This window comes from Syngnathus scovelli, chromosome 20 (assembly GCF_024217435.2).
Source record: "Syngnathus scovelli strain Florida chromosome 20, RoL_Ssco_1.2, whole genome shotgun sequence".
Lineage (NCBI taxonomy): Eukaryota > Metazoa > Chordata > Actinopteri > Syngnathiformes > Syngnathidae > Syngnathus > Syngnathus scovelli.
Window position 1 is genome coordinate 9,817,211 of NC_090866.1, and position 24,897 is coordinate 9,842,107.

The following is a 24,897-nucleotide window of genomic DNA, read 5'->3' on the forward strand; positions in this document are numbered from 1 at the left end:
AGCCCCTAGAGTTTACAAGCCTCCATACTTTGATGTGCTATATTGTTATGACATTTCATGGTGCAAAGACGCGATTGGATTGTGGTGTTCTGCGGAACATCTGCGTCCTTGGATTTACGTCGCACTTGACTCTGGCTGCTTTCTGTTTTCGCTCCGGCCGATCGAACCTCATACAAATTTCCATCAAGCGCTGTTTAATCTGCCGAGTTACAATCCATTCAGCAGTCGGACGTCTAAAGTTTATTGCTCTTAAAGTCAAACGACACTCAAATTGTATTTATTATAGTTTTCTTAGAATGGAACCCTGGGACAGCAAATACAAGTAAAACAGCAGGGGCCCCAAAATTGAACCCTGTGGAACACCATATGACATTTATGGCAAAAGTGGAAAGGTACTCAAGGCGTGAAGTGACTCAACACTTTGGTAATCCTGTTGGAGAATTTCTGCCACTCTCTCAATCCAGCTCTGGAAAGTGGCAGCTCATTTCTACCCAACTCCCAGAGGAATCGTAATTAATTTTCATAATTACTTCGGAGACTCGAGCGGGCCAAAACAATAGTGGGAAAGTAGGCTATTGTATTCCTACGTGTCTTTTTTTTTTTGTGTGAAACGAAACAATTTTCGCTCCCGCTTCCTTTTCGTGTCAATTTTATTTCTTGCTCCCTCTGAGGCGAATAAAGCCAGCGACCTTGGGGAGTTGCCCTACTTTGCCGCATCCCCGGCGTTTCATTGCTCCCCATTGTGGGTACAATCTGCGGGTCAAAGTTCACGTTAAGAGGTCATTACGTAGTAAAGGGGTCCAGACAGCTCACATTAATGCTTTTTTATAGCGGATCCGCAAGCACTTACAAGGGGCTAATGTCTACAAATGATACATTGTTTGGGCTTGGAATGGCTTTGTTAATACCCCTGAAGCGGTTTATGAACATCAAAAAAAATGATACATGAACTCCCGAAGAGATTTTAAAAGGGCGGTGGATTAAAACTGTAAATTAGATGGTTCCAGACAAGACGGGGCCGTTAGATTATAGATTGTGTCAATTTCGAACCGCCTGGAATCTGGCTGCAGCTGGCTTGGCGGAGATGCCAAAACGGAGAAGGGGAAGCTCTGCTGCATCGGCACAGGTGGGGCTCCATTAATCGACCCCCCTCCTTCTCCATTGAAGCAACGGGGGAAGTGATATAATCCTCTGGACTTTGGCCAACGTTTTTCACGGTGCACTTTGGGCACTGCGGATGAACACGAGCGAGTGCGCATCAGTCTGTGACTTCCCTCTTTGTGTAATAGACGCAGTTGCAACGTTAGCTCATAAAAGCGCCATGTGGAATCATCGGGGGGAGATGGTGCATGACAGCGGGGACCTGCTAACCTCGAGGGATAGAGCGGAATTCCTACACTTTTTTTCCCCCTCCCTCTTATTCACAGGCAGCCGCCCCCTCACTACAAACCCCCCCCCCCCCCCCCCCAAAAAAAAAAAAAACACTCGCACACGACAGGTGCAGGCTTAAGTGCCACTCTCCTTCCGGCTAACGTTTCGACAATAAAAACTAGCGGCGGTACCTCGGTGCTTGCATTTGACAGCACCCAAAAATACAAATATATAAAACTAAAGTTGCATTTGTTTGAGAATAAACTCTACGGGAAAACAAGTGTACACCGATACCAAGTACCGATACCAACACTAATGTAAAATTACAAGGAGACATTTTGATCAAAGAGCTTCACCATTGTCAAATTTTTCCCTTTGCGCCTCTAATGCACCTTTGCACAGATTATTTTTTTCCAACCTCACATTGCCTTCTGGACTAACTCAGCAGACATAAAGCAGTTCAAATACCCTACGGACCCCTCTCGGGCACGTCTTTTGCATTCCAAGCACATCTGTCTTTAAATCAGGCCTCCCTGTCTTTCTTGTTCTATATTTGTCTCCCGCCTTTGTCTATTTTTGCCTGGTCCGTGCTTTTAAATCATCTTCCCCCGAATCCCTCTCTCGCATCCCATTGTGTCTGTCGTTTTTGCTCTCTCGCCATCATTCCATACATCACTCTACAGCCCCTCCCTTTTGCTTATGTTTTCTCTTTGTCCTTTTTTTCCCCTTCCCCTCCCTCGGTTTTTCTCCTCTTCCTTTCCTCCCTGGTGTATCTTGTTGATAGTCGATGCCAGACTGTAGCGAGAGCAGCGAGAGCAGACTCCAGGCGCTTTCTGTTCCTGTCAGCCGTTAGACGCACGTGCACGCGCACGCAGAGTCAACGAGGACATCGTGTCTGGTCGTGTGGGGGACAGGCGTGCCTGGGCTGCCACCCTGAGGCGGTGGCAGGTAGTGCAGCAACACGGGGGAGCTTGGGGGGGGATGATGAAATACTGGCTGCTTTTCAGTAACGGCTGGATTCAGGTGGGCGGGGCGAGGCGCCGCTGTGAGCTCACCGCTGCAAGCTTTTGAGCATCAGCAGCTATTATGCAACAGAAAGAAGGGGAGAGGTGGGGTGCTGGGCTGGGCGGGGGGGCTTAGGGTGGGGGCGCCATGTGAACAACAGGAGGCTTAGCGGGGATGGGGCTGGGTGCGACGATGCACCGAATGTTTTGGACTACATTCCGCCGCCTCGGCTTCTTTTGTCTCCGAAAGAGAGATGACACCTTGCTTCAAACCAAACCAAAAAAAAAAATCTTCCCAAAGACAAATGGTGATCTGCAAGAGCCCAGCAGGTAACTTTGGCAGATAAATGACTTTAATTAATCTCGCCGAGCGGCGCTCCCAGATAGGCCATTGGATGAAATATGATGAGAACATCCTTGTTTAAATGAATATGCAAATCGGCAACTGTGAGGCAAATTTATTCAAAATATAGACGGGAGAGAGGGGGGGTGCATTCAACACAAGGTGACCCGGACGAAGGGGGCAAGATGGATGCAGCAGTGAAGTGTGGCTTCTTGCGCAATGTCTATTTTTAAAGAGTCAGGGAGATGACGGGAGTGAGAGTCAAGGACAAGCAAGGGTTGTCAATTCTCTAAATTACAATTTTGGATTATTCAGGTTACGATTCAAAATTGATTCAAAATCATTTGTGCATGCTAACCTGTCACGTCCAATCTCATTATTCTTTTTTGCCATCACCTTCCCAGGGCCCGTCCGGCCAATCGCCGGCATGGGAAAATGCCCGATGAAGTTGAACCTCAAAGCGCCAGCCATTAAAAGACAATCAAGGAGCTCGAGGACAAAAGACAGAAAACACAAAAAAAAAAAGAATAAAAAGAAAGGCAGAAACATTTTTCTATTCACTGCCATCTGTAAGACGGTTTAGATGTTGCCAGTTTCTGGGAATTAAGCCTGACAGGCTTCCTGGAGCCCAGTGGGGTAGTTACAATTTGTCGGGGGGAGCGAGGGAAGGAGGGAGATGGGAGAACAATGGCATTATCGCCGTTGCGCCTACGTCTGATCGGCCGCCTCTGCTGCCAGCAGATTGTTAACAGTAATTTGCTTTATGTGGAGCACAAGCAGGGTCAGGCAGAGCGAGGATTCCTCGACATGGATCACGTGACCTTATCAGGTCCCCAATCGAGGAGGGGGGGTGGGGGGGTTACATCACCTTTGACCACCCAGGGGCCCGGCCCGCCCGCCAAGTGGGGCAGATTACACGAATCGGGGATTTCAGTCGGAGTAGTTTGCGATTCTCGCTAGCGTGAACATCTGATTGATTCTGGCTGGTCGTGATCGATAGCAGACAAACAATCCCGGCGTCGGCCACACCAGCTTGCGGTTCCGCACGGCAGATCCATAAGTTGCAGACTGTGAGCAGAACTCGAAGGCTTCTCTCCACGACAGGAGCAATAAATGGCGAGTCGAATAAAACGTCGGGCACAACTAATGCGGCGGGACAGCGGCTTTGTACTCGTCGTAGCTTCCCTCGGCGCCTCTCGTTGGCTGGTAATTTGCCATTGTCACATCGGGTTGATATGGAGGCGAAGCTACGGGTCACGTCCAATCAAAGGACTCGCACGCTTTCGGTCGGAGGCCCCGCCGAGGCGTTCAATGGCTGACAGCAAGGAGGGTGGCTTGGATGCTGTCGAGGTTGGCAAGCCAGGACCTCAAGGTGCAGCGGAACAGGGGGGGGTGGGAGAGGCCGAGCGAGGCGGGATCGGGGAGGGGTCAGCGGAACATTTTGGCTGAAAGCTGCATTGTCACCAGCCATCATCTCTCATTGCCCCGATGAGAGTTGAGGAGCATTTTTCTTTTCAACTCCTTCTCTTCTTCTTCCTCTTCTCAGGCTCATGAAAGACGCCGTTGTAGGTTGGAAAGCTCCGCCGATCAATCACGGCTCGTCCGCTCTGCTCTTCGTGTCCGCTCGCATCAGGGGGCTGAGCGTTGACAGGGCGGACATGTTTACACGCCGCTAGTCAGAGTCTAACTCAACGCCGCTTCTACTGGTTGCAGCCAAGTGCTGCGCTCTGGTTTGCCCCCGTTAATCACTTCCCCCCCACAATCGAGTGTCTCCATAGCTTAACCGAAAGCAGTCGTGGCATTTGTGTTTCGTCCTGCAAAGCAACAAAAGAAACTATTTCGCCTTGAGCCTGGAGGACGGACCAGTGGAGGAATTTACTCGAAGAAAATTGCTCGTTTTGTTTGAGGAGAGCTATGGACAAAGGAAGACCATCCACTAGGTACTGCTGGAAAATAAGCTGTCTGGCCTCTCCCCCTCCCCCCTTCCCTCACAGAAGCTATTACAGTCCCGGGTGCAAGCTCCTAAGTGACGTCATGAAACTGTAGCATTACCGCATACTAGCAATGTATCGAACAAAGAGGATGGAAGTCTCTTGCCTTTAGCCCCGCCCCCAGCTGACTGCTTTGTTACATGCAAGTGTTACAATCGCATCAGATGTTAGATAACAGTAGCAGCCAACCCCCCCCTCGCCATTCAATTTCCCTCCACGGTCCAATTGAGAGAGACAATAAAACGCTTATCGTGCACGTTTGGTGGCTCCTCCCCAAGACATGATTAGGATAATCAACAACAGGAATAATTAACTGCATCTCCAACACTAATTGGCTGGAGATCACCATCGGTCTCCAGCCGGATGCACAACAATGCTTTAGCAATACGGCAACAATTTGAAGGCAACCCCGAGGGGGGGGGGATAAATTACTTGTAAGAAAATTGCCAAAACTGAAAACAAAGCCTTCCTTGCTAGCTGAAACGCAAGCTACTTGACTCGAGTATAGCGCTAATGTTTCCAGAGCACAAAAACAGAGAGCCTCTTTATTTTGAAACCGGTTCTCGAGCGTGACCGCCCTTAAAGACGACCCCGCTGTCGGCGCTGACGCCGTTAAGAGGCGCGCAGGAATTTACCTCAGCGGCGGAAACCGGGGCGGCTCGGCTCAGGCGGACCTTGCTAACGACGGAGAGGGCACGCGCCGCGCACAAACGCGCGCATTCAGACCTCGGCGGTGAACCCTGCCAAAGCACGCCGCCCCTTCGCCTTCCTCCAGGGAATTGGAGGCAAAGCTTCGACTCACCTTTTGATCCGCGGCGCCGTGAGTGCACCTTGGAGCTATTTTACAGTCAACCCGCAGAATAAAAAGCTACGCGCGGCGTTAGCGCACGTATGACGCGCTACATGTGTTTTTGATGAGTCAATATAGATCTGCATTTTAAATGACGCTAATAGGAAGCAGGCCAAGAGGAAGGAGGTATTGGATGCCTATAGGTAGGATGAAGGTGGGTGGGTGGGTAGGGGAGGGGCTACATTCCTGAGGCCTGATGTAGGTGGCAAATTAAAAAATTTTCCCGGCTGCTTGGAGGGGGTCCAGCTCGGCGGATACACAGCGCTTAGTCAGGAGGCCGGGCTGCTGATCCAGTAAGCGCTCACTCATGGCCAATTATGCTTCTTGTGATGTGTGCTCGCACCCTCTCCTCCTCCCACCTCCCTCCCTCACACCTCCCGACAGCCGCCGCCACCTTTTTAGCCCTCTAGCGACACCGACGAGAGAAAGCGCCGACAATCAAACGCCGGCTGTCATCCGGCCAGGTGATGATTAATGGCCGATATTCCCGACCCGGAGAAGAAAGGGGATCAGCCGGCGAGGCCGCTTTGCAGTTTTCAACTCATTACAAAAATAAAAAATCACAGAAACATGTGTTGAGGACAGAGGCGAACAACGTCAGGCGATCAAAGTCAAGGTGGTCTTTGCTCCCGGCCACAAATTAGATACAAAGGCGTATATTATTCATGTGTCTCATTCTCGAGTACTGAGTGCAAAAGAGCTTTCACACACACACACACACACACACTGGTACCTTGACATACAAGTAAAAACGAGGTACTGGCTTTTTAACTTACAAATGGTTGATTTTTAGATATGCCTTTAGATCAAAAATATTTCAGTAAATCCAAGCTGAGGGGGGGGGGGGGAATGAAGGATGGAGGAAAAAGGGCGGGGCAGGATGTTGAGGAATTTAATAATAGTGGGCAGATAGCGGTCAAAGGTTTCCGTTATTGAATATTTGAATCAAATAGCATTTTTCTTGCGCCTCAGCAGGAACACGCTTGCTTGGCTTTGCAGATTTGACGTGATATTGGCAAGGAGAAAAGGGCAGAAAATGAGTGAAGACGAGACGGGAAGCCAAAAGGAGTCGACAGGACGCCGAGGCAGGACGACACAAAGGTTGGAGGGGTGGGGGCGCTGACAGTGATCGAGAGCGAGTGGACTCCTGGGACGGCAGCAGGGGCGAGTCCATCGATCCGGTACAGCGAGCTGAGCCGGCTCGCATTTCACCTCCTCAGCAGTAAGGCAAGCACGCCACCGCCCAAGTCTGGACGGGGTCACCTCCAAATCGGATTGCCTGTAGTATCACGTCGAGTGTAGGACGCTTTTTTTTGGGGGGCAGGAATGAACCGCACGCCTCTCCGAGGGAGGGGCGGGGTGCGGCGTTTTGCCTCTCAAAGCCGGCCACTGTCACCAGAGACGGGCGGAGCGTGTGACAGACGAGCGAACATGTGGCATCTTGCCGACCCCTGACCCAGAAACCTTTCCCCCCTATCAGGCCCCCGCCGTGGCTAACGGATGGAGCAGAACCCCTTAGCGGGCTCGGACCACTGGGGCTCTTTTGTGCGAGCGGTCAATCACATCAGAGGAGGTCGCGCGGGGGTCGCATTAGGGACAGGCGAACTTTGGCCTCTGTGCGCTAGCCTTAGCTTGCGGTATTTGGACAGCGTGTGTAAGACCATTGATAAGGTTGAGTCTCATGGAGGAGATGACAGATAAGATGAGACTTGGTGGAGGAAAGGAGGACCACACAGAGCCAGCCGGACCCGAGATGAAGTCCGCTCCCTCATATTGGTTTTGCTCTTGGAATGATTTGGCTCAGGACTATTTTCTGGACTTCTCGGTGCCAGTTGGGTTCATGTGGCACCTGACGAACACGACCACCCAGCGGGGCGGCGGTATTAGCTTGCTGCGATACCTCGTGAGCGAACAAGCAGATTTAACTGAAGCTGACCAGAATTGTTTTTTTGCTCAAATTCCCCAGAAATGAGCAAACTCGTATCCCCATCGAGCATGGAGACAAAAAAAAAAACAGAAGGAAAGGCCCAAGTGCCTGACGAGGATGACATTTCATCACTTGTGTTTAGACTGCACCAGAATTCGCCTCCTACGGCGCCGAGCCCTGAACTCCGAAACTGACACTAGCTGTAAAAACACAGCGCTGACAAACCTTACAGACGTCTCGTCCCCGGGCGGGATCGGCCTCACAGCTCCGGGGACGGAGCAAGCAACACCGTGCCGGTCGCGGGTCGGCTATTAAACACAAGAGGAAGGCAGACGCTCTTAATTGGCCGTTTATTTTTCTTTAGGTCCCGAGGACTCGCTTAAAAGTATATTTACACGGCGCGTATGACTGGCATTGCACTCAAATGGGCTAAAAAATGTCCAGGCAGGGACGAACTGGGCCAGGGGGGTGTTTATGGAGCAAGCGCTATATCTGTACTTCTATTTGTATGCACGAAATGTGAGAGCGACGCAAACGTGCCGAGGTGCGATATGCTCGGACGGCAGCCGCCGCGCCACGCCGCCCTTGAAATGGCGGGCGGATGAAGAGGCGCGAGCGTTTGAGTGCTCAGTGAAAGGATAAGCGTGTCGCCTGACTCTGGGAACTATTACACCCGGAGCCCTTGACACGCCGCGTGAGTAACACAATGTATGTCCAAGTCTATAAAAAGCCTTGTTGGAATGGAAGCAAAAGGGGCTGCCCTTCTCTTCGTGAGCCGCGATAGCCGCGGCGAGATAATGATGAAACGATCCTGTTGGACAGGAAACGTGTGGGGGGGGGGGGGGGGGGGGGTGATAGAATCAGGCCTGTGGAACAGTGCGCTAATAATAGCCACTGGAACGGTGCTATTCGCAACACTGGCTGAAGGAGGACCATCTTCACACCAACTGTGTAGCTAACGGGTTAGCTAGTTAACAGCTAGCCCCGCCTTTTAAAAGCCATACACACTCAAAGTCACAGTTGACCAATGAATTGATGATTATACCTTAATGGTATAAATGGTATCCGTATTCGCACACACGTCAGAAACCCGAGCAATCGGGAATCAAAGCACAGAGTACGTGCGTGTGCATGCATGTGCCGTACAAATGTGCGTGTCGGGGGACGGCAAAGCTAAATGGAAGCAGGGTTGCGCTTTTCTCCCTCCGCAAAAAGCCAGCGGCATCTCTGATGTGCCCTAGCAGAGAGGAAAGAGCCTTTCTTTGCGAGCGAGTGAGTGAGCGGGGCTCCCTCGCAGCCCCATCTGAAGCCCATTCCCGGCCTCTTCGCCGTCACCCGCAAAATATAACAGCGCCCCTTCTCCTAATTGTGCCCAGCCGCCAGCGAGACGGAAGAGGTGAGGAGCCGGGAAGAGGGGAACGCGAGGGAAGAAGAAAGGCAGGAATGAAAGATGTGTTTGTTCAGTAGCGCACACTGACACGTTCCTCTTATCTGCTGCCCAGACTAACCATATGCCCTTGGCCAGCCAGAGGGGAGAAAGATGAGCGAGAAGTTTGTGAGAATGTGCAAAGTACAGTTCACAGCTTCCTTAAGTTAATGGCCCGAACAAAAATGCATAGATTTTTATAGAGCTTGCGATTTTCGGATTAAGATGCTGTAAACACATGACTTCTTGGCATTGAACTTTTAAATCAATTTGACTTATGAGCAGAGAATATTTTACACCGCTGTGTTTCTAAATACGACCACCAGGGGGAGCAATAGAGTTTAAGAAATGATGTCATTTGACCAACAGTAAAACGTCAATTTAATTACATTTTTGTAGTCTAAAAACAATCAATAGAGTACAAATTGGCTTTTATGTCTTTAAACATGTTTATAACTATTTGAAATGTCTCTTACCTTGTTGGTGGTTGGGGGAGGATAATGCATTTGGTATCATTCATGAGCCATGATTAGGCACTTCCATTTTTCAGTGCCATTGCGATTGCTCGCAATAGATTAATAAAATGTTTGTAGTCTAAAAAGACCCAATAGGGTAAAAATTGGCTTTTGTGTATTTAAACATATTTATAACTGTTTGAAACGTCTTAAAGTTTTTCCAAACTTACCTTGTTGGTGGTTGGGGGAGGATTATGCATTTAGTGTCATTCATGAACCATGATTAGGCACTTCCATTTTTTCAGTGCCATTGTGATTGCTCGCAATAGATGCTTAATAAAAATTTTGTAGTCTAAAAAGACCCAATAGAGTACAAATTGGCTTTTGTGTATTTAAACATATTTATAACTGTTTGAAACGTCTTAAAGTTTTTCCAAACTTACCTTGTTGGTGGTTGGGGGAGGATTATGCATTTGGTGTCATTCATGAGGCATGATTAGGCACTTTCATTTTTCAGTGCCATTGCGATTGCTCGCCATAGCGGAAGGCTTTAAAAAAATAAAAAATAAAGTTTAGATTGTATCATAACCATCATGTAATAAAAACAGTCAGAGATTCAAGGTGGTTGTGACCTGACAGACAATAAGACATTCAAGACAATCAAAATAAAAAGGTAGTTTCATCACCTCATGCTTCTGCTTTTATGCCATTTTAAAAAAAAAATTGGTCCGCTGGGTCAGCCAGGGAAGACCCTGAATAGACACAGCAGCTTTGGACCAAACGAAGCCTCCCCTATGGCGTCCCCGTCGCCTGTTGACCACACACGCTAACCGGCGTGGCGTGATGAACCTGGCACGACGCGCGCCAACGCCACATGACTTCGAGACACCATCAATAGTCTCAGACACTCCGGCAGCAGGAGCCATCAGGCCGAGCTGCGTGGCTGTAAAAGAAAGAGAAAAGAAAGGGAGGGAAGAAAAAAAATGTTGATTATAGAGCAATATTCATTCTGTCAAACAGACCTGTGATTGCTACTGTATTTAGGGAAACGTTGTGTTTTGCTAGTTTTAGGTTACCGGCTGTTAGCTAAGCGAAGGTTTGATTTGTGCGGCTGAATAGCGACTTTAATGTACACAAAAAAAGTGACCAGAGGGCCCAATGTGCGAGTGACTGGTCCCACATGTTCAACTCCCGCTGAACCGAGAGTCCGATCCGTATGTTTATTGACTGGAAACCGACACCTTTAAGGGCTTCATTCATGCTAACACGCCGAGCCGCCGGGCGGATTCAGGAGCTGAATTTGCTCATAACTATTTTTATTCACTATATTAAATTTTCCTTCACAAACGTTGTCACGCTTTTCTCTCCATAAAAAAAGAACTTTTGTGTCTTCGATAAACTTAGACTCAAGTTGACAAACATAGCCAAACATTGGTTTTAAAATGATAACTTATACTTTCAAGGCAGACATTTGTGTGTCGACACATTTTTGTGGTCGGGTTACTCGATTTTTTTTTTTCTCCAAATTTACTGCTGGTAGATCTTAGAAGTTCCACTACCAGGAAGACGCAAAGCTATAAATCAGTTCTGTAGTTGCTGCTACTATCCGTGCGGATTTATGGCGGGCCCCCATCTGCCTGCTGTACTTCCGACCCATCACACACACACACAGGGTGTGTAAGGTTCAGTCTTTATCACTGTGACATTGCCATTTAACATGCAGCCTGTGGAGTGCTCACGCTCACATCCATGTTTCCTGCGCCCACGCCTAGGCACAAAACAGGTCACTTAACATTAGTGATGGCAGATCAGGAACATATTCCACTTCCTGACATTGGCCATGGGAAAAGCTGGAATTCAATTGACAAAGAGTAATAACAGAACAACAGCCATACTGCAAACCGGATGCTATTAATATAAAGGAGAAAAAAAGAGCTTGCCGTTTGTCAGTTGAAGAATTGACCCTTCCCCAAAACTGTCATTCCAGCCATAGCATCATTTCAAAATACGCCCTAAACACCAATTGTTTAAGAAGTCTGGGATTTGTCGCCATCTCGTGGCTATTAAAGAGCACAATAATCCATAAAACGAATAAAGTGTACGTTCTAGGCGACCTAAAATAAAATTTTAAAAGTACTTTAAAGCCCAAATATAACTGTAATAAATTCTACTGTTTTACTCATTTAGTTTTGGTCTATATAAAGTGGAAAAACAATGCCTTTGTCTGAATTCGTCGTATTCTGAGGTGCGGTCTCTTCAAACGCAAATAAGATACGTCACACCCCTCAGGCCGGAAGATGTGCACCTGCCTTTCCGGTCGCCATTTGTAGTTTTTTAGCCGAGGTAGTGTTTATTTATTTATTTTTTATTTTTTGCTTTAGCGTTGACTTGCGCCACAAACGTTTTAATTGATTAAAAGATATCAACGACATTGTCCATACGACCATACATGACACGTAATAAAATAAATCTCCTCACAATATTCATGAACCTCATTAACAATTACGCACTGCATTCAAGCTACGAAGCTAATGCCAGCGTTAGCGAGAAGCTAATGAATGCGTTAAACATATTGTGAATTACCCAAGAATGATACAACTACTCAAAAATACACTTACAAGTGAAAACATAGAGCGCACATCTCCAAAATCACCAGAAAGACTGACGATAATGATATGAAAACGAGTGTAGACAAGATATTATTAAAGTGAAATACAGTTTATTATTTTTGTATTATCTCAAACTTACCCCTTTGTTGTTCGTCGTTTCCATAGATTGAAGGAACCGAACTATCAACGAAATGAAGTCTTTCGGCAAATTCTCAAAATCTTTCTGAAACACTCCTTAACGAGCAGAATTTTGCCCACAGACGTGAAAATACTGTTTGAAAAATGAAAGTTGACCAGGCACTTCTTTGAGGTCTTGATGTTTTCCAATGAATTATGTGGAATAATATTACAAACGTCTGACAGTAAAAAGGCGAATTCGTTTAAAACATGGCGGATTCGCGCCATGTTCATTACCCGGATGTTCGTCCTACTCCAACGGATGTGACGTAATATATTAAAAATGACCCCCCAAAAACGATAACAATATCTCTGCAGCACCTGGAGGGATATATTACACTTTTCTACACTCCTGAATACTCTAAATAGACAAGAAAATTATTTAAAAATAAAAAAAAGTCATTTTTCCATGATACATGTCCTGCGTTGACTCCTACCTACCACTTTCCTAAATGTAGCCAGGCTGTTTGACCAGTTTTTAAATATTTGGGGAATTTCATTTTCTGCCCTTTTGACTGGAAGCTGTCAAGCCATCAAATGTAGTAGGCCACCATAACAGCGGCGTGGGGTTTGCTTCTGTGCGTGACTGTATCCTCACCTCTTGTGTAATGTGCACCAGATGGGACGCAGGATGACTTTCCTGCACTCTTCACGAATGTCTTTGCTAACCCCGGGTTCTGGGCTGCAGAGGGGTCCTTGTCAGTTGAAGCCCCTCCATGCTTACCTGGAGGGGCAGGCAGCTCCAGGCATGGAAGGCGGTGATTAATCATGCACGAGACGCGGCGGGCGGGCGTGCAAAGCCGGGCGCCCCCACCGAGGCCCGAGGAACTTTGGCGGACACAGAGAAGACTTTGTGCCGGGGAAACACGCCGTGGCCCGTGGGGGGGGGGTCGACGAGGGTTGACTTTGTACCGGTGTTGACATAACCTCGGCCGGGCTTCCGAAGTTACAACTGCATGGTTGCATGCGCGGTGGATTTCCTCTGCAGAAGCGTCAAGTTCCGGTCCAGAAAGGAGAAAGAGTTTGGTTTTGGTTACAGGTGCTTCTAATCAACCAAAGCCGCAGGTAAAGGGGTTCGCTCCGATGGGCTACCAGGATTAAAATACAATACTGTTTTCTTTTTTAATAATTATTATTTTAGGCTATCCGCTTTTGTGCATGCCAAGTATGTGACTGACATTTTTATGTTTTGGGAGGTTGTCTTCAAGTTAAATGCAGTTTGGAATTTAGGACACCCCCACTATAGCCTTGCAAATGGTTTCACCAGTACTGCAGCAGTTCTGAGGTCTCCTACCCCCAATGGAGGCCAAAGCAGGAGAAAAAAAAGCTTGTGATCATTTTCCAATTCCTTATATGCCAATCAACCTCCTCCACCACGCCGTGGAAGAATTTGTCCGGCCTCTGCACCTCTGTCGTCACGGCCATGTTGATGTCAGTCACTGTCTTCAGAATGGGTGCCCTTGATGACCTCTTGAGCCTGAGAAAGAAAAAGGGCATAAAAAAGGTCGGGTGAATGGGGAGATTGCTTTTCTCGGCCAGGAACTGTCTGATGATCAACTCTTACCTCTTCTCGTGCGCTGAATGACACTTATACAAAACACACACTGGCCCTTTTTCAAATCCGTGACAGGGCCGATGCCACGGAGCCGGGATGATCAAAAAGAAGTGTCAAATATGCTTTTCACAGACCCAGCATGATGTGGCGCAACAGTAATGTCTCGCGGATGGTGACCCCCACAAGACTGGCAGACACACAGACGGGTCGTGCCGGCACGGGCGGCGGCATCTAGGCAACGGCGGGCGGCTTGCCGGAGCAGAGATGAAGAAGATCCCGCTCACGGCGGTAGGGAGGGCTTCTTTTGTCTCAAGATGGCTTTCATGTGAAAGGCATATGTGTGCCATCTGAGCAGTGTTGACTTTTAATTAATAAGAACTGGTTGAAGGCCATAATGCACCTAAGCATAAATAATTTTAGGCCTATTGTGGGAAGCAGAAGGATGCTTAGAAGATGCAACAGCAACTTAAAACGACCCATGAAACAACGCATGATTGACTTCAGGCTTTTACAAGACAACATTGCCCTCTGGCGGACAAAAAGTGAACCTGCAAGTCTGTGCTTTGACGTCAACTATTTATTGTTTAGTTATGTTACTATGGGCATTTATTTGGACCCGCGTGGTATCAAAATAATAACTTTAAAGAATCCTGATTTAAAAACTGTGCCACGACATGGAGACACTTGAGGACACACGGTAGTAGGACACCTTACAGCAAAGTTCTTTTTAATGGTCCCAAGTATTCTGAACAACTAAGTGTACACTCATGTAAAAGGAAACAAAAATGAGAAGATATGACAAAATACATCATATCTAGAATTCCACTCAATCTTTAATCAAGACGGGATTACAAATTTCTCCAAAAAATCTGCAGTTTCAAAGGGCAAAAATGGTAAAACTAGCTCACCTACTGAGGTCTTTAAAAACCTGTTCAAGTGTGACTGAAAACATCCTGAACGTTTAAAGGCAGGTCTCTTTTTGTCGTCATTTACAAAAACGTAAAGAGGGAGAGAAAAAAAAAAACAGGAGAAGGGTTTGTGAGACAAAGTGAGAAAAAGAAATAAAATGCTGGCTTTTTTTTTTGTTTCCTCCTTTCTCCTCATCGAAAAACCAAACATCTGCCGGAGAACGACAACACTGATGACATGATCAAACTACAAGAAAAGACGGCTTTCTTTTGTCTGGTCCTCGATGCTAACTTAAAGGACACGAACGCAACGGACGAGGAGGAGAGGAAGAAAAGAACGAGAAGAAGATTCTGGAGAGGGGTTTGAGTGTGTGGGTCTGAATTGGCTGAACCATTTGGCCAAATGATGTCCTTCCCTGAGTGGGGGGGGGGGGGCAGTGGGATTATGATCCAAGTGCGCTAGCTCTTGGGGGATTTCAGTCTGCATATACATGTTTTTTTTTGTTTTCTTTTTTTATGTGGTCTTTTCCAGCGCTTGCCTCACCGCGCGGCCATTCCTCCGCCTCGACTTGACGTCCGTCCCGTCCGACGCGGTTCCCTCCCGCTCGTATGATTGGCACTTGTTTGAATCGGGCTGATCGAAGGTGAGGAGGAGGAAGAATCCATTGGCGTCCCGTCTCCTCCGGCGGCGGAGTGCGGCTTTTCATTCATTCCGTTTGTTGAGGGTTGATCGTTCCCGTGTGAAGAAGAAATTGCTGAAAACGTCTGACTGGAGCGCAAAGGGGAAATGGCGGCGTGTCTTTTAGGAGTTCAGTTTGGACTTTTTCGAAGGCGGCAGGGGGTCGTCTTTACTCTCGCCGTCCTCCTCCTCGTCCTCTTCCTCGTCTTCGTCGTCATCGGGATAGTCCACAAGTCCCACTAATCCTCCCTATGGAAGACAAGGAATTAGCATTTTCTACAAGCGGAATTAAAAAAAAAAAAAAAAAAAAAAAGATATTTAGACACACCTTTGTGGTTACCGCTGGCGTGGCACCTGAGCTCCGCGTTCCCGAGCTTGGGGACTCCGGTGAGCCGGGAGAACCGGGGTTCAGGGAGCCAGACGACGGCGGGCTTGACAGGCTGGTTTTGGTGGCGCCGGAGAAAGAGAGTTTGAAGCTCGGGTTCTGCCTGCCCGACAAGCTCGACTTCCCCAGAACGTCCTTGTCGTCAGTGTCTTTCACTGCGGGCAGAGATGGAATACAGATGCCAAGTAAGACCTTCCATTTTGGATTTGAGAAGATAAAATGGAACAAAATTCTGATCATTTATTTAATTAATTTTTTTAAATAAGTGACTTGCATTTTTTCCTCTCCATAAATTTGCTAATAGGCTCCATGAGGTCCTCCTCGCTCTTCATCTTTTCCGAGGGACGCACGACGGCCTCGCCATCCTCGAGGTCCTCCTCGTCCGTGTTGAACCACATCTCCTCTTCGTCCTCCAGCGTGCGTGCGTCGCGACGGAAGCGGTGGTTCCTCAGGATGGAGCGCATGCTAATGAATAATAATGAAGTTACTTTTTTGTTTGCAGATATTTGGGCAAAAATTGTGCCTACCTGTCTAGTTTGGGGTTGTCCTGCCTCTCACGCTGCTGTTCGTAGCGTAGCTTGAGGCCCTTGAAGGTCTGGACATAGTCCACGTCCTCCAGAGCCTTCCAATAATTCTCAATGATGTGAGCGGTGAGAGATTTCACATCCTCCTAGAGGCAATGGAAAAGAGGAGAGGGAGGGTGGGGAGGTCGTGATATGGGGGTGCAAGAAGAGGAGATCAAAAAGAAAAAGGGGAGGGGCAAAATGCACCATACAAATTAATATGCATTCAAATCATTGACACCCCAAAAGGCTTCATTATTTGATAGTTTTTTTTCCAAGGAGATTGACCAAAACAAACTACTCACCACACGGACATACTCAAACATCTCGATGATGGCCGAGTTCATGAGATTGTAACGCGAGCCGTTCTTGAGAAAGGCCTTCACCACGGGCTCAAAGAGGAAGTTTCTCATGATGTAGCGGTTGTAGAATTCATCTTTCAGACCGATGATTCTCCGCATGAAGCGCAGGGCACCTGGCGCGACGCAGGAAGACAATTTAGAAACTGCGGGACTCTTACAAAAAAAAAAAAGATCTAAGGTGAGCTCACATAGTGCCAAGAAGGCGTGCTGAGATGCTGTGAGCACCAGGACCCTCCTGAGAATGTCCTTGTTGATGATGTAGTTCTTGATGTGATAGGTGTGGTGCTCCACGCAGAAGGTGAGCAGTTCCAGAATGAGCGCTAACAACTGCGAGGTTTGGAAGTCATCTAAGAAAAGGGAGGACATTTTAGTTGTCACAGAAGCTCCTCGCACGGGGGAATCCGGTCGCTACCTTTGCTCGGCTTCTCCTCGGTGGTGTTGGCCAATAGCGGAGCTGACAGGACGTGCATGCAGTGCTTGTAGAAGAAGCTGAGAAACTCCGTCTTTTCCGTTTTCTGGAAGTAGACCACTGGTGTAAATGATATATTTCAGTTGAGACGCTTCAAAAAGCATCAAACTCACATTCACAGTAGCCAGCATGTTTTCTGGATCGACCAACGTTCGGAGCAGACCCATCAGCTGCACTGCCCCTCCCAACTCGGGGTCCGTGTCACAGATCATGTGCTCGATGATGAGGTTGATCAGTAGGATGTCCTGCAAACGCCCCCAGAAGAAACAAAAATAATAAGAAGAACACAACCATAATTTTGGCCATGTTTGCAATCATCTACTCACGTCATCATTTTGCTGAGACTCCTGCATAACAAATTCCCGCACCATGGAGGGGTTGTACTCCACCAGATAAGAGAAGATATCAGTGGCCGCCCCCCGCACCTGAACGTCATCCATTCCCTGCGTCACAAATAAAGGTGTCTTGGATTTAGCGTAATCCCAACAGTGAAGCGGGATTGCTAAAATGGCCATTGAGGTGTCTCCACTCACCAGTATGACCTCCAGTGCGGGAAGAATGCCCATATTCGACAGTGTCTTGAAGAAGGCATCTCTGTTTTGAGGTTGTAATGTTTGTGAGAACGCGCAGAATTCCTTCAGGAAGTTAACCTGCGAAGCAAAAAAAAAAAAGACGCCGTTGAATAAAAAAAAAACGATGATTGCCGTTTAAACTGAAAACTGTCATACCAGTTCGTGTCTTTTGTCGTCGTCTGTCGCCTCGTCCGTTAGCTGTGCAAAAAGATCTGTCAGGAACTTCTCATCATCCTGTCATTGGAGAAGAGGAGGAGGAGGAGGGGGGGTGTTAGAACCATCAATCAATCATAAAAATAATATCCGAAACTAAATTGCAGTGTCATTGGGCTCATTTCCGACGTGGCAGGTGAAAAAGCAAACAAATCACAATTTATGGCTTTGGGTTATAATCTGTGCAGAGATTTATTTTTTGCACTAACTCAATTCACATTTTGTCCGCAAGTACTGCATGAACAGTCCGTGAGCTTGAGTTCAATCCACATTTGTCGTCAAGGCAACTTCACCTGAGACAACAGCAAATACACACACACTTCAGTTTTCTATTCGACACGACAGGTTTGCACAACACTTCCTGGTCTCTATGGAGACAACCACACACACACACACGTGCGCACACTTTACACTCAAGGTCATGTGATCTAAAAAAATCTCCCAGGGTCATAAGTTATTTAACCCTAAAATTGTCACGGATGTCGTGGATGACGCCAACCCACCTGAAGCATGCCCACAATCTCCACCTTGTTGAAGAAGATGAAGGAGTGCAGGGTGGACAGCATGTTCTCCTCAAAGACGGAGGGCGTGGGCAGCACCATGTCCTGAATGTACTGCACCCGATACGTCTGGTGGATTTTCTGACGCAGTTCAGGGTCCGAGATGGGGATCACCTCCTTAAAGCGGGCCGTTTTGGTGAGGAACTCGCGGTGCCGCCGCGGCTGCTGGAGCGCCGGGTCAAATTCCAGACAGCCGATGACGTCCATGATGCACTCGTCCGAGAACATGACCTCGAAGAGCGCCGTGCGGTTGAGTAGAAAAATGCCTTTGATGATTTCGTAGAGGTGGTGCAGTCCCTCCCGGTTCTCCAGATCCTCGCACACGCGGAAGAGTTCCAGGAGTTTGCGGATGTAGCCCTCGTTCTCGACGGCCAGCGCCAGTTTCTCGCGCCGCAGCGGCGAAGGCAGCGAGGAGGCCACCAGCTCCGCCAAGTCCTCCAGACGAGTCAACTCGCACGGCGGCAGCTCCAAACCGGGCGATGACATGTCATCGAAGCGTTCCTCTTCCAGCTCATCCACAACATCTTGGGTGATGTCCACAGATGGGTCCTTTCCTTGCACCTTGAGGAAAAAAAATTGCCTTCAATTCACTTTATTCTGTACTAATTATGAAATGAGGAGACATTTGCAGCTACCTGGCAAATTTTCTCCCAGATTTCATCACAGCCGGCTTTCTCCTGGAAGCTGAGGGCCAAATCGTAGTTTTCAGCTTCTGACCACACGATCAGGGTATCCTGTCAAAAAAAAAAAAAAAAGCGTCACATGCATATGTCAATAAACAAAACGATGACACTGCACTTGAACTTTACAAAAAGTACCCACCTGCTGTTTCTGGTACGCTGTGTTTGTGTTTATTTTGGACTCCAGTAGTAGAGAACCTTGAGTGCAACAAATCAGAGTTTTACCAGTCTTTTCTTATTTTTACACAAATATTATTCAAGTCAAGGTGCGCATATGCAAACCAAACTCACCGTCACTTTCGGCTCGCACCACAAGAGACGTCCCCTTCAGTCGGTCCACGTACCCCGATGAGACGTGTCCGGTACCGCGGTCGTCCCACTGTCTGTCCTCATTGAGGGTATAAACTTTGACTCTTCGTCGAGTGTCCGTCATCCTGGCAGGTGGTCGTGAGCGGTCCCCACCTTCCACCCAACCCGTGATGGGCTGTTACAGGGGTACCTGCTTCACCTTAGTAACGCCACAACGTCCAATTCACCTCTCGGACCGGGTCCACCAATCAGATGACCTGACAATTCTTCCTCCGTCAAAAGTGCAGCTCTATATTCACACCAATGTATTTTACACTATATTATGTCCTCCAAAAGATTTTTACATAAAAGCCAACGTGATGAGTAATAACAACAAAACATGTTAAATATACAACGCGGACGTGGTGGGAGTTTACACAACATCAACACCACGCAATGGTGACATTAATTACGTGCCCTTATATGTGAGAATAAATCCAAAAGTCGACCAATTATCCCCCAAACACTCTCCCCGTTGTTAGTTGCGCTCCACACACGCAACGTTAGCGAATAGCAAAGCTAACGAGTTGACTTGCCTCCTTGTAAACCAAATCCAAGCAATTCGTATATTGACCGTGTTAAGGCAAAATAACCCCAGCTGCACACCGAAAACATTATTCTCACACTTGCGGGCAGTACTGATCGTTTGTTTTGATGCTAAACAATGTTACTCAATAATGCGCCAGCTGGCTAGCGCTAGCTGCTATTTCTTCCCAAAGTGTTCCGCCATGTTCTGGCTCGGGGCCGCGGAGAGAAAACTCTCTCCTTTCTGGTACTTATACATGCCAAAAATAATGCAAAGCAACAAGTCGTGAGCGTCAAATTACTTCGAGCGTTTTGCTTTACACCGCATTGCTATTTGCCATTCATTCCCGATGTCTTGCTCGGATATTTGCTAACAGTCCCCCGTGAGTATTCAGCCATCTTGAGCCCCAACAGGCTATACGGGGTTTCCAGCACAGCAACAACAGGGCAGCCCGCCACATTTAAAGAGACAGTAAATGACGGAAGTCGCGTTCCCTTTATTACGAGTCAATACACAATTTGTTGTGTTTTCAGACAAAAAAAATCACAATTACAGAATTCATAAATTAAAATATATATTTATTTGAAGGCCGATACGATGCTATTAAGGGCCCAAATAGACTGCTAGAAGGTCCTCATTGTTTTTCTACGGATTCCCATTTTTCCCCGTTAAGAAAATATTTTTTGAAATACTAAGCATGAAAAAAAAACTCACCAAACTTTGCAGGTAATATGCCTGCTAAACAATGTAATAATATTTTAAAGTTGCCATACAAGAATGTTGTAGCTGTAGCGCCCTCTACTGGGTCTAACTGAGACCTGTTCCAGTACATTGGATTTACCTCTGCAAAGAGGTACGTTTACATTTATATTTGCACATTTACAGGCCATACTTTTGCGCTTTGTTAGATTCATTACTTCTATAGGTCATATTTTAACAAAGTCCTGGAAAATAAGTCTATACTTGAGGGTCCAAACATGGGCAAAGAGCTTATGAAACTTTGCATCATGTTTTTTTTGTTTTCAAATAACAGACCAAGAACAAATGTTGAACTTGTTTCAACGGCCATCTTACGGCCTTTGGAGCTTTATTTAAGTGTCCAAAATCAAAAGAGCAAAATCACTTACAGTCAAAGAGGGAGGAGGAGTGGGGGGATTCAGTAAACAGGCAAAGTGCAAAGCCTACATACACTCGAAGAGAGAGCCGTTTCAAGAGCTTCATCACGTCAACTTAACCCTCGAGAGAGCCGGAGCGCACGGCGTCCTGGTACGACTGGCCGCCCTCCTTAGGCTCGGGGAAGAGCTTGATGAGGTCGTCGATGCGCAGGATGGTGATGGCCGCCTCCGTGGCGAACTTCAAGCTTTTGGTCTTCACCATGGTGGGCTCATACACGCCCGCCTGACGGTTGTCCCGGGGCTTGCCGTTCAACAGGTCCAGACCGATCCTGAAGCAAACACACCGACCGTCAAGTATCGCTTTTGTTTGGAATCTAAACTAAAAGGAACTGCTGCTCCAAACTAAAATGAACCTTTCTTCCAGGACCACTCACCATTTGAGATTCTTGCGTTCAGGATTGACCTGTGCCTCGTTGTGGAAGGCCCTCAGCTTGGCCACCAGGTCCGTCGAGTCCTGCGCGGCGTTGACGGCCAGCGTCTTGGGGATGACGAGCAGCGAGCGAGCAAACTCGGCGATGGCCAACTGCTCCCGGGAACCCTGAGCGTACATCACAGAGCATTTACCCGCCGGTCGCCATCCATATGGCAACGCTTTCCTTACCATGCTGGTGGCGTAATTCTCCAGATAGATTGACAGAGCTGCCTCCACGGCGCCGCCTCCCGGGACCACCGACTTGGACTCCAGTACCCTCTTAACCACGCAGAGCGCGTCGTGCAGGGAACGCTCCATTTCGTCACACATGAAGTCGTTGGCTCCGCGCAGAATGATGGAGGCCGACGTGCGTGCTTTGGTGCTACAGGTTGGGAGAAGACAGCCTCAAATGATGACGTCATAGAGTCGGGTTTAATATTCTAATTAATGTGGATTTTTTTTTCTTGTGGTTGTTTATTTTAGTTAAGTTCTGAGCATTTACTTCTTGACAAGGATTAGCTCGTCATCACAGATGCGTTCTTGCACGACCTCCTCAGCTTGACCCAGCATGGTGGTCTCAAATGTCTCCTCTCCCTCCAAATTGGTCAGAGACGGGCAGATAGTGGCTGATAAACCGGACGACAACAAAAATATTAAAATAACATCAACGCCATATGTTGAGGAGTCAAGCTGGCTTGTCTTACCGCCTGTGGCCTTGGCGATGCGTTTGAGGTCCTTCTTGAGGACTCTCCTCACAGCCATGGCGCCGACGTCCACAAAGTACTTGAGGCACATGTCGTCGATGCCGCCGGTGGTCAGCACCACGTTGGCTCCGGACGCCAGGATCTTCTGGATCCTCTCCTTAGTGATGTCGGACTCCCTGTCACAAACATTCCCATTCTGTTCACTCACTATGTTGGAGATTCACTATTTATGTTGTCCTTGTAATTTTGGAAAAGCAGTGCTGTGGGAAAATAAAAAAATTCTACCTTTGTCGGATTTGGTCCAGCTTTTCTGGATCGTTGATGACGACTTGGACGCCCATCTTCATCTTGGTCTTCTGCAGGCTGAAGTCCAGACAGGCAATCTTGGCGTTGACAACTCTCTTTGTCATGCCTACGGAAAAAAGGAGCGTTCCTCAAAAGTTTCATTTTATACGAGTCGAGAAACAAAGTGTCTGGCCAGGAAAGAGTCGTCACAGGCTAGTAGCCATTGTGACCGTGTTCTCCCCAAAGCCAGGTTTCTGTATCCCACGCGTATCACTGCCTACGTCATTGCAAAAGACGAGGCAGCAAACAAAAATGGGAAAGTGCTTTCCAGTCGGGAACGTCCGTCTTCCAAATGCAACGTACCTTGCGAGCCCACCGTGCAGTTGAGCGCGTAGCCGTTGACCAAGAAGCTCTCCTTCTGGCTGCGACCGTGCGCTTTAAGCACGTTGACGGAGTTGATGGGGTACCTGGCTGTCCCCTTGCTGTCCACAAACTTCACAGCAATGGCGGCGTCCACCACCATGTCGGCAAAGAAGTTGGCGTCTCTGAGGACTCGGGGTCAAGGCGGCAAATCACGTAGCGGCAGCTTTGCTAACATCTCAAAGCGGAAAGGATACACTCCGATGATCTTGGAGGACATCGAGGTCTTTGCTGCGTTGATCAAGCACTCCCTGCCCAGGTCGTCTGTTCCGATGGTGAGATTCTCGTTGATGTAGCGCACCGCCTCCCTGGAATCAAAATTCATCAGATCATCTCGAGTCAGCAACAAGTAACCAACCTTCTTCTGGGAGGACATCTCACTTGCAAGCCAGGCGATAGCCGCTGATGACCGACGTGGGGTGAATCTTCTGCTTGACCAGTTCATCGGCGCTCTTCAATAACTCCGCAGCGAGGATTACCTACCACAGAATGCAGAGTTCAATGCCACCACACAGCAACTGAAATAACGACTTGTGTAAACCGTCTTAAATATTTTAAAAGTCCACTGTTGCATCTATTCAATCGAGGCAGCAGAAGTGAGGCTGCCTATCCTCTTAAGACATAGATGAAGTTTCTCTCTCCTGTTAGCATAGCCACACGTCCGTAGAAGTAGGCAGACGTATGGTACTAAAACAGGACACAACAGCACACCACGGTCAGGACCGAAGAACTTTCGACTCACCACAGATGTGGTACCATCCCCGACTTCCTTATCCTGCAGGTCAGCCAGTTCACAAAGGACCTTGGCGGCCGGGTGTTCCACTTCCAGGAGCTTCAAGATGGTCGCTCCGTCGTTGGTGATAGTTACGTCCTGTACAGAATGAAAGAATATGGCATACACTTGTATATAAAACAAGGTGGATCAACCAAAAACTCACCCCAATATCATCCACCAACATTTTGTCAAGCCCAACTGGTCCAAGGGAGCTCTTGACAATGTTAGCGATGGCTGCCGCAGCCATGACTGAAACACACATCACACATAGTGAGATTGAGGAGGGAACATCATGGATCATGAACAAATGAGATTTTGGTAGTATTGTTCTGTCATTTTATTAGGTGCAGCAACAAAAGATGCAACCACACCTTCAGACAAAGACAGAGATCTTCTACCCCGTTAATAAATCTATCCATTCATGATTTAGAATGGAAGGTGCTAAAACGGGATTGCAAATTGTTATTTTCTACTTTGGTGCTGTTATATTAATGTTTTCTGAGACATTATAACAGAGCATGACAGCCACTTTTAAGCTAGCGTTAGCACATAGCTACGCACGTGCTAAACACGAATCGTTCATTTGTTGGCCTTTACGGAGTGCAAAAAACACAAAGAAGCGTCCTAAACATGTCACGTAGTTAAGCACGACTACTTACCATTTTGGGTGCGAACCGATTCGCCAGTTGTTCGCTGGCCGAACACGTTTAACGGACCCTCGAGAAGCGACATTTTGGACCACCACACCGCCAAGAAGAAAGAAATGGGCGGAGCAATGCACTATGGGTAAGCCGGCCTTAATCGGAAACTTCGAGAAAAAAAAATCATTCTGGCTTCAAATTTTGAATCGTGTAATTTCATTAATTTAGAATTTATATAACATAGGAACATGTTGAATATATGTAACGAAATGGCATGAATAACATGTTTTTACATTTTGATTTGTATAAACTTCATTTCCCATAAACCCTTGGTTCTTCTTCGCGGAACCTGGTATGGCCTAGCACTCAGACAGTGCGCTGCCTGCTGGCCATTTACGTTAATAACCATTACGAAGGCATTAAAATCTATAATTTAATGATTTAACTTCATATATTGGATGTATGATCATATATTTCATATATTAGATTCATTTATTGATTCAAACCCCATT

At 47.5% G+C, this 24,897-nt stretch overlaps 3 protein-coding genes across 5 annotated transcripts in view; all 3 read right to left on the reverse strand.

Moving 5' to 3' along the window:
- LOC125990568 (protein eva-1 homolog A) overlaps positions 1–12,389 on the reverse strand; it is a 106,787-nt gene extending 94,398 nt beyond the window's left edge. The window contains exons 1-3 of one of the 2 annotated variants that reach the window (XM_049757884.2): positions 12,116–12,389; positions 10,054–10,310; positions 9,811–9,915 (exon numbers count right to left, since the gene is read on the reverse strand). The gene's annotated coding sequence lies outside the window, so the exon portion shown is untranslated. Of the gene's footprint in view, positions 1–9,388; positions 9,499–9,810; positions 9,916–10,053; positions 10,311–12,115 lie in introns of those variants that run through there. The other variant, XM_049757885.2, reaches the window with a different exon arrangement.
- A 2,020-nt stretch (positions 12,390–14,409) lies between these two features.
- On the reverse strand, positions 14,410–20,404 carry smek1 (SMEK homolog 1, suppressor of mek1 (Dictyostelium)). 2 transcript variants are annotated; one of them, XM_049757872.1, is made up of 15 exons: positions 19,391–20,404; positions 19,242–19,297; positions 19,055–19,153; positions 18,363–18,980; positions 17,803–17,880; positions 17,608–17,724; positions 17,401–17,517; positions 17,188–17,319; positions 17,018–17,120; positions 16,794–16,952; positions 16,549–16,718; positions 16,208–16,347; positions 15,955–16,145; positions 15,624–15,835; positions 14,410–15,544 (listed from the first exon to the last, which is right to left on the reverse strand). In XM_049757872.1, the coding sequence occupies exons 1-15, from the start codon at positions 19,530–19,532 to the stop codon at positions 15,419–15,421; spliced, it is 2,460 nt and encodes an 819-aa protein (XP_049613829.1). In that variant the 5' UTR covers positions 19,533–20,404; the 3' UTR covers positions 14,410–15,418. The 2 variants fall into 2 exon arrangements, with proteins under 2 accessions (XP_049613829.1, XP_049613828.1); XM_049757871.1 differs by having other exon boundaries at positions 16,208–16,350.
- A 616-nt stretch (positions 20,405–21,020) lies between these two features.
- Positions 21,021–24,556, reverse strand: tcp1 (t-complex 1). Its single transcript, XM_049757881.1, has 12 exons — positions 24,404–24,556; positions 23,908–23,993; positions 23,712–23,840; positions 23,351–23,448; positions 23,167–23,277; positions 22,913–23,094; positions 22,550–22,676; positions 22,265–22,440; positions 22,063–22,186; positions 21,750–21,942; positions 21,523–21,686; positions 21,021–21,417 (listed from the first exon to the last, which is right to left on the reverse strand). The coding sequence occupies exons 1-12, from the start codon at positions 24,474–24,476 to the stop codon at positions 21,204–21,206; spliced, it is 1,677 nt and encodes a 558-aa protein (XP_049613838.1). The 5' UTR covers positions 24,477–24,556; the 3' UTR covers positions 21,021–21,203.
- Positions 24,557–24,897: the final 341 nt, after the last annotated feature.

Excerpts from the sequence above, each read along its gene's own strand:
- tcp1 (XM_049757881.1), bottom strand. The coding sequence starts at position 24,476 with ATGTCGCTTCTCGAGGGTCCGTTAAACGTGTTCGGCCAGCGAACAACT. Across the intron at positions 22,677-22,912 it reads CTGCACGGTGGGCTCGCAAG|GCATGACAAAGAGAGTTGTC; the intron begins GTACGTTGCATT and ends TTTTTTCCGTAG. Across the intron at positions 21,687-21,749 it reads AGAATTACGCCACCAGCATG|GGTTCCCGGGAGCAGTTGGC; the intron begins GTAAGGAAAGCG and ends ATGTACGCTCAG.
- smek1 (XM_049757871.1), bottom strand. The coding sequence starts at position 19,532 with ATGACGGACACTCGACGAAGAGTCAAAGTTTATACCCTCAATGAGGAC. Across the intron at positions 18,981-19,054 it reads TCTGGGAGAAAATTTGCCAG|GTGCAAGGAAAGGACCCATC; the intron begins GTAGCTGCAAAT and ends TTTTTCCTCAAG. Across the intron at positions 16,351-16,548 it reads TGTTTGAGTATGTCCGTGTG|GAGGATGTGAAATCTCTCAC; the intron begins GTGAGTAGTTTG and ends CATTGCCTCTAG.